The following is a 12,328-nucleotide window of genomic DNA, read 5'->3' on the forward strand; positions in this document are numbered from 1 at the left end:
TGTAGTCCCAAACATCTGGAGGGCCAGAGTTTACCTATGCCTGGTCTAAGATCTTGAAAGCTAGGTTCAGAACTGTTGACATCATGCCTCTCCTGGCTTGTCTTGGCTCTGTGATTGTGGGTGCCCAAGGCTATGGGTGCCATCCAACATGGCCCTGGCCACAAAATTTGTGGGTGCCTGGCCCCTTCATGGGAAATTTTGTGGGCACTCAGGCACCCAGGGCCCCATACGTCTCTAGAGTATCACAACAGTTCAGGCAAAAGGATCCAACAGCGAGCTCATTACAAGTGTCTGGACTGAACAAACCCAAATAAATGTTGAGAAATTAGCTATAAACTAGGCCACATTCCACTGATGTTTTAATGTTTGTTATGTGGGTTTAAAAATGAAGGCAATGAACATAAAACAGTAAAACCAAAAGCAAACAAAGTGTAATATTATTTCGTTTATAAGACGCATTTATTAGTTTATCCTACTGGATATTAGCCGTAACAGATGTATTAGTTAACAGTAGTTTGATAGTATACGACTCGGCTCAAACTAGGTAAGATCACTACATTATAGATCAGCTAAGTTACCAGCCTAAAATGTTGAATTGTTTAACTGGTTAGATTAATAAACACTTTTAACCAAGTATGAAGGTGTTCCTGATTTTAAAAATTATATATCATTTTAATACAAATCTTGATAACTGCACATAGAAAATACTGTTTTAAAAGAGACAGTTTTTCTAAGATGGCGCCCACTATGAAACAAGTTTTGTATTATCTTCGAGCGGAGAAATTGTGCAACCTGATTCAGGACATTTGCTTTTGTCCACATGCAACTTTAATCAATTAATTAAAATTTATTAAGTCATATGATCAAACAACTAAGATTTGTTGACACTGGTCCCACAAAGCACTCATTCCTCCTGCTTGCTCCTCTTAATAACTAATAGAGTCCAACCCTTCGCAGGGCTGGAGCTGACGGAAGTTTAGACCAAAACATCTGGAAGTCATTAGGTTGGTGAACCTGTTTCTCATCCATGCTGGTGGAAAGAGCTTCTGAACACGCTCTTTGAGCCCTCTCCTGTCCTCCACCATCTCCTCAAAAACTCTCTTCATATTTTTACATTTTAATTCTTTCAGACGTAGTGAAATAAATCTTCAGAACAATACTACACTGTGGCGATCAATGTTAAGATCAAATCAACATCAAAATCAATGTTGCAAAAATCAAATTACATCTAAGCGTGCGCCATCTGTAAACTCTGGCTCCAAAGGGACTACAGAAGCAGAAATACTTAATATGTGGCATTGAAACAGGACAAAAAAAAGACAGAGGTTGTAGGGCTCTTCTTACACATAATGAAAGCCTTTCAACGAATCAAGCTCACTCCTGGCATGTTCATATCAGACAATCCAGACAGGATCTGCAGCAACATAAGCTCCAAAGAAGGCTTTCTCAGGTACTCTTCCCATTCTTTTTTTCTGTAAGCCTGACTAGTATAGTCTCTTGTAACCAGTCACTGTGGATGATCCATGCAGGAATGCACTTTATGATCCTTGCCTTTAGAAGGTATATATAAAAATGGGGAGACACATTAATATCTCATGCATATGGTTAGGTTTCATAAGATTCAGGCTGATCGTTTTTGCATGTGATTTTTTACAGGATAGCACATTGTGGGTGAATAGTAAACACTACTGCTCAGATGAGGGCCTTCTTGGTAGTGGCGCCTGTCCTGTGGAACGCCCTCCCATCAGATGTCAAGGAGATAAACAACTATCTGACTTTTAGAAGACATCTGAAGGCAGCCCTGTTTGGGGAGGTTTTTAATGTTTGATGTTTTATCATGTTTTTTAATATTCTGTTGGGAGCTGCCCAGAGTGGCTGGGGAAACCCAGCCAGATAGGCGGGGTATGTATAAACAAACATTATTATTATTATTATTATTATTATTATTATTATTATTATTAATCATCATCATCATCATCTGCCTTTTTTAGGGTGGCAGTGAGAAAGGTGCAATGACAATGGGAGATTCGAGGCCAGCTGTCTATTAAGCATCCATGCAGAGATGCCCGCACAAAAACTTGTGCTGAAGTTATAGGATATTGCTTACTTATTGTGCAATGCACCTTGCGTCTGCTTGCTCAGTCCACAAGCTGGCAAGGGGTTGGGATGTGGCAGATTGTCCACCATTTCACTCCATAGCCTCCTTACCCATTTAGGATTGCACTCAAGGTTGCAATCCTAATTTTCATTGGGGGATACGTCCCACTGGACACAGTGGGACTGACTTTGGAATGGGCATGGATCGGATTGGGCAAGAAATAATCTTATTGAATAATAGTCTTCAAAAGCCACCAGTAGCCCCTAGATGTTGATGATGGGGAATCCTAGCCATCTCCTTCATCTGATTAAAGTTTGCAGTTCAATTACCAAGAATTCATGAGATAAGGATCCACATGTCTCGTCCCCAAATGTGACACACTCCAACGATTGCCGAGCAAAGTCTTCTGCTGACTTTATGAAAAGATTGGTCTCTATCCGGTTGGTCATTGGAGTAGAGACACCCAAAGGAGTCAAAGCCTAAACCAAGAAACAAACACAACAGCAGCAGCAACCTTTTCACAATCTTGAATGCTTTGTACATTATAGGAGGCTTAAATGACAATTAGTGAAAAAAGCGCATCTCCTAGGATGGACTAAAGGAGAGAAATGGACATGTTTCACATAATTAAGAAGAAAGAATAGAAAATGGCAAAAACATCCAAGGTCTCCCGGTATCTCATCTATGCAGACGATTTAGCTTTATATTTATTGTAAAAGCAGAGAGATATAAATTACCTGTATGATAATCCCCTTTCCTTTATATTCTGCTTGAAGCACTTTGGAAAACATACATACAAAAGCCTAGACAGACAAAATTAAATACAGGTTAGTGTTTTGCACTTTAATTAATTGCCGAAACATCAAGAATCCCATCCCCACCCCCCAAACACTCTCATTTATCTTTCTTATCACTAGATATAGAAGGATTTGTTAATTTTGAATATCCCAGTTTCTAATTTTTCCAATCTTAAATCCAGTTTGCTAGATCCATTTTACAGCAAATTTGTGAATTTTCTTTTTTAAAAAAATGAAAATTCATCAGCATTTTAGTGTGACTTTCTCCTAATAAACACAAGTTTTGCAAGTCATGCTTCCTCATATAGCACAATTTTGTAGTTTTTAAATGAATATATTCATTTATATGCATACTTTTACCTAATATGTGCATTTCTGTAAACATTAGTTAGAAGGAGAGCTGCACTGCCAAATTCGGATCAATGCAAATTTCAAAGGATACATGGTGTTAAATGCTATGATTTGGGGTGGTTTGTGATATGGAGGAAGAATATAAGCTGCAAAGGAATTTCTGGGTAGTCTGGCCAAACTGGGACGGTTAAGAGAGCCATTGTGGGTCATGACCAGAGACTGGAGCATCTACTCTGGAGGAGGCAAAGGGCTTCTGGGAAGAAGAAAGGGGAAGAAACAAACCAGAAGCTTTCTTATTAGGAATTTTAGGTCCAGAAATACCAAAACAGTAGAAAAAAAACTGTTTATGTACGCTACGACAGCTGCGCGGATGTTGCTAGCCCAAAGATGGAAGGAAGTGCCTACAAGAGAAGAATGGCTGTCAAAGATGATGGACTATGCCAAAATGGCGAAAATGACCGGAAAGATCAGAGATGAAGAAGATAATAAATTTAATAAAGAATGGGGGAAATTTATAAGTTACTTAAAAGAACACTGTTAACATTGGCCGGATTCTAAAAAACACACCTGCAATGTAACGAGACCTATGGTGAGAATTGAGTTTTAAGAAAGTATGGAGAACATTATATGATGCAGTTGGAAAAGAATAACCAGGGAAACTATGGAGGGGTGGAGGGGAGTCAAGGAATTTGGAGAATCATACATGTTCATGATTATGACTTATTTGTGATGCTAACTGTTAAAACGAAAACTGAATAAAAAATATTTTTTTAAAAAAGAAGAAAAGGGAAGAAAGGGTGAAATCCATCTTGGCGAGGGAGAAGGACAGACTGCCTGTGATGCTTTGGGCCATCTGTAAGATCTGGAACCCCTCCATGCAGACTGAGGGTGTAAATAGGTGAATAAACCTTATTTCTTAAAGTGCGAGAGTCTCCACTGTGTCTTCTATTCTCCAAAGGGACACAGATCCTGTGCTGGTGCCTGTGGCCCCATGCGCTCTGGACACTGCTTGACAGTGGGCTTTTGTAATAATACGTTTTGTTTCCTCTGTATGAGCATGCAGAAGAGAATCTTTTCTCCTTGTGACACCCAGACTGTGGAACTCTCTTTTCCCTCAGAGATCTAGCAGATCCCCTACCTGATGGTGTTTAGACACCTAGAAAAACAGTTTTATTAGCGCATGCCCACAGTATATGAGCAGTGTTTGGGTGTTTATTCCTATCTTAGCTTCTTCTAATGTGCTGCTTGTACTGTCTCTACATCCCGTTGCTCTGAGCTGCCTCAGGTGACCCATTGTTGTTGTTGTCGTTTAGTCGTTTAGTCGTGTCCGACTCTTCGTGACCCCCTGGACCAGAGCACGCCAGGCACTCCTGTCTTCCACTGCCTCCCGCAGTTTGGTCAAACTCATGCTGGTAGCTTCGAGAACACTGTCCAACCATCTCATCCTCTGTCGTCCCCTTCGCCTTGTGCCCTCCATCTTTCCAAGCATCTAGGTCTTTTCCAGGGAGTCTTCTCTTCTCATGAGGTGACCAAAGTCTTGGAGCCTCAGCTTTATGATCTGTCCTTCCAGTGAGCGCTCAGGGCTGATTTCCTTAAGAATGGATAGGTTGGATCTTCTTGCAGTCCATGGGACTCTCAATAGTTTCCTCCAGCACCATAATTCAAAAGCATTAATTCTTTGGTGATCAGCCTTCTTTATGGTCCAGCTCACACTTCCATACATCACTACTGGGAAAACCATAGCATTAACTATACGGACCTTTGTTGGCAAGGTGATGTCTCTACTTTTTAAGATGCTGTCTAGGTTTGTCATTGCTTTTCTCCCAAGAAGCAGGCGTCTTTTAATTTTGTGGCTGCTCTCACCATCTGCAGTGATCATGGAGCCCAAGAAGGTAAAATCTCTCACTGCCTCCATTTCTTCCCCTTCTATTTGCCAGGAGGTGATGGGACCAATGGGATGGAAATGCAGACAGGTAAAAAAAACCCCACATACAGTGGTACCTCGGTTACAGACGTTTCAGGTTACAGACCCTTCAGGTTACAGAGTCCACTAACCCAGAAATAGTACCTCGGGTAAAGAACTTTGCTTCAGGATGAGAACAGAAATCGTGTGACCGCGGAAGCGGGAGGTCCCATTAGCTAAAGTGGTACGTCAGGTTAAGAACAGTTTCAGGTTAAGAACAGACCTCCAGAAGGAATTAAGTTCTTAACCCGAGGTACCACTGTATTTACATAAATATACGTGTGTTGGAGTGTGGAGAATTCAGTTTGAGGTGCGTCTCCTTTTCACAGTTCTCAGGGCTCCCTGTCAAAACAATTCATAGGAACTTAGGAAGCTGCAGGGAGACACTTGCTCTATGTAGCTCAGTACTGTCTACTCTGACTGCCAGCAGCTCTCCAGACAGGGGACATTCCAAGGCCCATGTGAAGATGCTGAAAATCACGCCTGGGACGTTCTGCCTGCAAATCTTATGCTTTACCCATGAGTTGCTACCTTGCCTTTGCTTCCAGAAGATCCTACTTCCACTGGAGATAAGGACAGCAGGCTGCTGCTGCTGTAATTTCAATTTCCTTCTGGTCCCATAAATCCTAGAACGACACAGAAAATGTCTAAAACAAGCGCAGAATTCTTACCTTAGAGGCAGAATAGACTGCATATAGTGGACAGACAAAGGTGCCTGTGGCAGAAGAGACGTTCAGAATCAGTCCCTTTCGTCTGAAAAACAACATGACATAAAACTTGCAATGTAAACACTCTTTCATTTTGTAACCTAATGTAAAGAATACCAAGGGCTTCCAATAAAACGTAAAGGTAAAGGACCCCTGGACGGTTAAGTCCAGTCAAAGGCGACTATGGGGTTGCGGTGCTCATCTCGCTTTCAGGCCGAGGAAGCCGATGTTTGTCCACAGTGATCATGATGTTCTCCAGGGAGGCATGGCCCTGGTTGCACCAAATAACACAACTGGATTCTGGAAGTTAAACCAAAGTTCATTCCAGTTCGAAAGCTTCTTCTTGTGTTTTTCTGTTTGTTTGTTTGTTTGTTTGTTTTTTTAAATCTTGAACATAAGAAAGAGGTTTACCTTGACACCATCTGTTTCAAAATCATCCGTGTCATCTAAAAATATATATATTCATGAATAACAACAACAACAGCAACAATTTATTTATACCCCACCCATCTGGCTGGGTTTCTCCAACCACTCTGGGTTGCTTGCAACAAAATATAATAATTTATATGAGCCAGAGCATTAACACAGAGTAGACCATCTGGGATGTGCTACATACCAAACTCCACGGCTCAACATTTCATGCAAATCCACCTAATTCACACTTCCTAAAACAATACTTGAGCCAAAACACAGCTATCCTTTCGAATGCAGGCTTCTCTGAATTTTGTGATCCAAAAAACTGCATACAAAAATTACTGTATTTTTCGCTCTATAAGACGCACCAGACCACAAGACGCACCTAGTTTTTGGAGGAGGAAAACAAGGAAAAAAATATTCAGCATCTCAGAAGCCAGAACAGCAAGAGGGATCGCTGCGCAGTGAAAGCAGCAATCCCTCTTGCTGTTCTGGCTTCTGGGATAGCTGCGCAGCCTGCATTTGCTCCATAAGACGCACACACATTTCCCCTTACTTTTAAGGAGGGAAAAAGTGAGTCTTATAGAGCAAAAAATACGGTAATATATTTGGGGATAGGGTGTAATTTGTAAGCAATTTTCCCAATATTTTTTTTTTAATGTTATATTTGCTAGTCTGTGCCTTTTTATTAACATTTCCTGCGTTAAACACATTTTTAGCACATTTTCCGGTTAGAGAACTGCATCACAAAATTTGGAGAAGTGCCATTTTCAAAGCATAGCTGCATTTTGGTTCATGTATCATTTTGGGAAGTGGAAATCAGGTAGGCAGTGGCATAGCATGGGGGGTGCAGGGGGGGCCGGCCGCACCGGCCGCAACATCTGGGGGTTAGGGTTAGGGGGCGCAAATCCACGGGTTAGGGGGTGCAAATTACTTGTCTTGCCCCGGGTGCTGACAACCCACGCTACGCCACTGCAGGTAGGTTCACATTAAACTGTGAACTGAACAGGATGTTCCTTCATCTTCTTGGCTCAGACAAGGCTTTCTAAGAATGACAAGCATTCCATTCAAATGTTGCACTTTTGTTCTGGCAAGCACACAACCTACAACATGTATCCATAAAGTGTGAAGCAGCCCACAGCAACCACAATTCAGTTTGGTCCTCAAAAACTCCTCCAGGATCTTCTCAATGAATAAGAAACATAGGTATCACCAGCTATCTACATTGTGTGAAAAAAACATCTTTGACCACAGCTGAGATGTCTGTGAAATCTCCCCCCCCTCCCCAAAAAAATCTTTATTTTCCACACATGCATACCTATTGTGTGGTACATACCTTGGTGACAGAGAAGATGTTGCAGTTGATGAGCTCCTATAGGGAATAAAAAGTGGATTACATGAGAGGCTGACTGATCTGGTGGAGAGAAAGAGTTCCAGAAAGTTCAATTGTACATAATGTCTTAAACGGGAATGGAGAGCATTTGGCGCTGCATGCGTTGTTGAATTTCATCTCCCGTATTCTCCTACCATTGGCCATCTGGCTGGGGCAGGACAGGGGTTGAAGTTCAACAACATCTGGAGGGCCACAGGGAAAAAAGGAAACATTTAAGGATTAATAAAGGTTGTCTGTGCCCAAACATGCCTTTTAATATAATGTGGTAGGAAAATAATGAATTTGTCTGCATGGGGCCACCCCACCAATAGGGATGAGGTGCCCTGCCCCAAATAACAGTCTTTAAATGGGCCACAAAGTGTCAGATATAGCTTATTTATTTTAAAAAAAACACCACTACTCTCTCTGTGCATGGGGTGTGTGTATTTTCTACCTTGGATATCAAGATGTTGTGGGCCATTTTTCCATCTGCAGAACCATCTTTTGTGCTATGCACTATCAAGAATGGGGTGATTGTTGTACTGTGCAACATCAGCTGCCCAGAGTGGCTGCGGAAAGCCAGCCAGATGGGGAAGGTATAAATAATAAATTGTTATTGTTGTTGTTGGATGCACAGTGAAGATGCACTTGATTTATTCCCCAGTGATTAGGGTCAGCGGCGGAGCAGGCCAATTGTGGTGTAGTGGTTAAGAGTGGTAGACTCATAATCTGGTGAACCGGGTTCGCCTCTCCGCTCCTCCACCTGCAACTGCTGGGTGACCTTGGGCTAGTCACACTTCTCTGAAGTCTCTCAGCCTAACTCACCTCACAGAGTGTTTGTTGTGGGGGAGGAAGGGAAAGGAGAATGTTAGTCGCTTTGAGACTCCTTCGGATAGTGACAAAGCGGGATATCAAATACAAACTCTTTAAATTGGGTGCCTGGGATGGCACACATGCCCTGGGCCCTGGGCAGGGGCAGCCACCTGTGGAGCGGGGTGAGCCAGGGCAGGACGTCCCACAGGGCCTCCGGAGTCTGTCTGCCTTTTCCCACTCAGCCGCCCTAAAGCTGAGGGGGAGGCGGTGGGCGGACCGTTTGGGCAGCACGGAGCCTGCGGGCGCCCAAGCCACCGCATCACTCCCAGGAGAGGTGCGTGGCTCGGGCGCACTGCAGGCCCCGCAGTGAGTGCCGCCCGTCATTTTGTCACCCCCGTGGTGACACCCGGGGTGGCCCGCCCCTACCGCACCCCCTTCGTCAACCCCTGATTAGGGTGGCCATGTGTCCCACTTTGAGTGTTGACCAGTACACACCTGGTTTAAAGCGAAGGAATAATCAGGTCGCACAGGCACGGCTGAAACAGGAGACACCTCAACTCTCCCTGTTTTACTGCGTGCAAAACTGCATGGCCACTGCATCCTCCCCTTGCTAAAGGTACTGCAATCTATGCAGAAGAGATATAAATCTGGCTAGTAAATATAAGGCAGGGCACTGTCTGCTAGATCAGAACAGCTATTCGCTGGGACCAGTGAGATTTATAATATAGCCCTATTCATGTTTGTTCAGAAGCAAGTCCCATAGTTTTCATTGAGACTTACTCCCCGTAGGTGTACATAGGATGGCAGCATCAATTTTGCTTTCTCTGTTATGTTCAGGCCATCATAAAGTTGGGCATTAGAGATTAATTCTACTGCATTTCCCCATTCCCTTCCCTTGTGCTTGCAGGTTTTTTTCCCCTGTGGATTCTGCGGAGACTTTATCATTTCTGCACTATGGTCTTCAGGGAAATAAAGGAAGGTTTAAGGACTTTGGCTAAAAATAGCTGGTCCAATAACTCTGTGGAAATGGCTTATTCTAGGGGGAGTCCATGTGGTGCCCTTCAAATGTTGCTGGACCACAATTCCACAATTGGCCCTTCAGGCTGGGGCTGATGGAAATTTGCATCTAAGAACACCTGGAGGAACTTGCGATACTGGCTACACTTGCTCTGTTCAGATCAAATGTAACTTGATCAAAATTAATTCAATGAACAATAAATGTTGTTATTGTTTAGTCTTTTAGTCATGTCTGACTCTTTGTGACCCCACAGACCAGAGCATGCCAGGCCCTCCTGTCTTCCACTGCCTCCCACAGTTTGGTCATACTCATGTTTGTAGCTTCGAGAACATTGTCCAACCATCTCATCCTCTGTCGTCCCCTTCTCCTTATGCCCTCCATCTTTCCCAACATCAGGATCTTTTCCAGGGAGTCTTCTCTGCTCATGAGGTGGCCAAAGTATCGGAGCCTCAGCTTTACGATCTGTCCTTCCAGTGAGTGCTCAGGGCTGATTTCCTTAAGAATGGATAGGTTTGATCTTCTTGCAGTCCATGGGACTCTCAAGAGTCTCCTCCAGCACCATAATTCAAAAGCATAAATTCTTCAGCGATCAGTCTTCTTTATGGTCCAGCTCTCACTTCCATACATCACTACCCTTGCCTACTATCACTACCCTCATGGATCACTGCCTTGCCAAGGCGAAGGGGCTTGAATAACTCAGAGAAACCATGAGCTATGCCATGCAGGGCCACCCAAGATGGACATGTCATAGTGGAGAGTTTTGACCAAATGTGATCCACCTGGAGCAGGAACCGGCAAGCCACTCCAGTATCTGTGCCAAGAAAACTCCATGGACAAAGACAACAATAAATAAATAAACTAATTTCTCTGTTCCATATGAAAGGAAAGTGTGGGCCTTCTGAGCAGTTGCTTTCAAGAGCACAAACATAGAATAATCCTTACCCCGTCATTCTCTGGTCCATTAAGAAAACGGGTTGGAAAGGGGCCAGGAAGCATCCCGACGTTGTTAACTAATAAACAGAAACACAGTGAGTCACACAACTAGCTGGCACAACTACTTAGACCAGTTGCTGCTGGTTTAACCTGGTGCCTTCCAGATGCTTTGGACTAAAGGACCCCTGGACGGTTAAGTCTAGGCAAAGGCAACTATGGGGTTGTAGCGCTCATCTTGCTTTTCAGGCCGAGGGAGCAGGTGTTTGTCCACAGAGAGCTTTCTGGGTCATGTGGCCAGCAGGACAAAACTGCTTCTGGTGCAATGGGACACCGTGATGGAAGCCAGAACGCATGGAAGTGTTGTTTACCTTCCCGCCACAGCGGTATCTATTTAGCCACTTGTGTTGCTGTGCTTTTGAACTGCTAGGTTGGCAGGAGCTGGGACGGAGCAATGGGAACTCACCCCACCGTGCGGATTTGAACCGCCGACCTTCCAATCAGCAAGCCCAAGAGGCTCAGTGATGGTGCTGTGTTTTGGACTACATCTACCTGGGACTGATAGGAGTTGTAGTCCAAAGCATCTGGAAGGCACCATTAGTAAAAGTTGCCTTAAACTGAGCTACTGTGAAGGCATGGCATCTGTGGAACTCATTCAGAAGATAATAGGCCTTTTAAACATAATACAAAATTGACCCCGGATCAGCCACTTGTAGGTCTGATGAGGACCAGTTTGACACTATATAATTTCAATAACTATGAGAGAAGAGTTTGTTTTATTTACTTATTTGTTGCCTTTATCCCACCTTCCTCCCCTTCCAAAGGAGCTCAATGTGTTCCTGGTGTTCCTCCCTTTCCATTTTATCCTCACAATAACCATGAGAGGAAGTTACAGATAGGTAGCCGTGTTGGTCTGCCATAGTTAAAACAAAAAAAATTCCTTCCAGTAGCACCTTAAAGACCAACTAAGTTAGTTCTTGGTATGAGCTTTTGTGTGCATGCACACTTCTTCAGATAGTGTGCATGCACACTTCTTCTATCTGTGTGTGCATGCACACTTCTTCTTCTAACTTCTTCTATCTGTGCATGCACTTCTTTTGTGTGCTTGCACACTTCTTCTATCTGAAGAAGTGTGCATGCACACGAAAGCTCATACCAAGAACTAACTTAGTTGGTCTTTAAGGTGCTACTGGAAGGATTTTTTTTTTGTTTTGACCATGAGAGGAAGGTTAGGCTGAGAGGTGGTGACTGACCCAAGGTCACCCAGTGAGCTTCAAGATGGCTGAGTGGGGATTAGGAACCCTGGTCTCCCAGGTCCTAGTCCAACAATTTAACCCAGGCATAGGCAAACTCTGGCCTCCAGATGTTTGGGACTACAATTCCCATCACCCCTGACCACTGGTCCTGTTAGCTAAGGATGGTGGGAATTGTAGTCTCAAACATCTGGAGGGCCGGAGTTTGCCTATGCCTGATTGAACCACTACACCACACTGCCTCACTGCAACCCAAAAGGAACTCTTGAAAAGCGCTATTGGAAACTTTACCCAAAATTCCAATTTCTAATCCTTGAAGACCATCTTCAATGTCATTGTACACGTTCCTTCTGGTAAAGTCAGCTTGTATAATTTTCACTTTTCTCCCTGTGGACTGCTCTGCATTGGGGCGAGGGGGAGAAAGAGAGTAATTTTTGTGCTCTTTAAGAATTCCCTTGGCTACTGCTAAGAAAGCAATGCATTTAGGCAATATGCTAGGTCAATGTCCCCTTCTCCCAAGACCTCTTGAATATTGTTGGGGTTCTCAGCAGACCACGTAACTTACTTATTTTGTTCTATAAAGCAAAACACATACATAAGTCATGTTTTAAC

General features: G+C 43.5%; 1 protein-coding gene and 1 long non-coding RNA gene across 3 annotated transcripts in view; one reads left to right on the forward strand and one right to left on the reverse strand.

The window, feature by feature from the left end:
* Positions 1–437: 437 nt before the first annotated feature.
* The window catches only part of HSD17B3 (hydroxysteroid 17-beta dehydrogenase 3), a 28,147-nt gene continuing 16,256 nt past the window's right edge, over positions 438–12,328 (reverse strand). For both annotated transcript variants that reach the window (XM_081930759.1, XM_081930758.1), the window contains exons 5-12: positions 12,008–12,115; positions 10,476–10,543; positions 7,667–7,702; positions 6,328–6,362; positions 5,881–5,962; positions 2,836–2,901; positions 2,428–2,577; positions 438–1,551 (exon numbers count right to left, since the gene is read on the reverse strand). In XM_081930759.1, the coding sequence (XP_081786885.1) occupies positions 1,447–1,551; positions 2,428–2,577; positions 2,836–2,901; positions 5,881–5,962; positions 6,328–6,362; positions 7,667–7,702; positions 10,476–10,543; positions 12,008–12,115 (650 nt within the window). In that variant the 3' untranslated portion in view covers positions 438–1,446. The remainder of the gene's footprint in view (positions 1,552–2,427; positions 2,578–2,835; positions 2,902–5,880; positions 5,963–6,327; positions 6,363–7,666; positions 7,703–10,475; positions 10,544–12,007; positions 12,116–12,328) is intronic.
* LOC309380675 lies at positions 6,938–7,612 on the forward strand. Its single transcript, XR_014173013.1, has 2 exons — positions 6,938–7,153; positions 7,309–7,612. It is a non-coding gene; the product is annotated as an uncharacterized lncRNA (long non-coding RNA).

This window comes from Podarcis melisellensis (genome assembly GCF_964234715.1).
Source record: "Podarcis melisellensis genome assembly, chromosome: 11".
In the NCBI taxonomy this organism is placed as follows: domain Eukaryota; kingdom Metazoa; phylum Chordata; class Lepidosauria; order Squamata; family Lacertidae; genus Podarcis; species Podarcis melisellensis.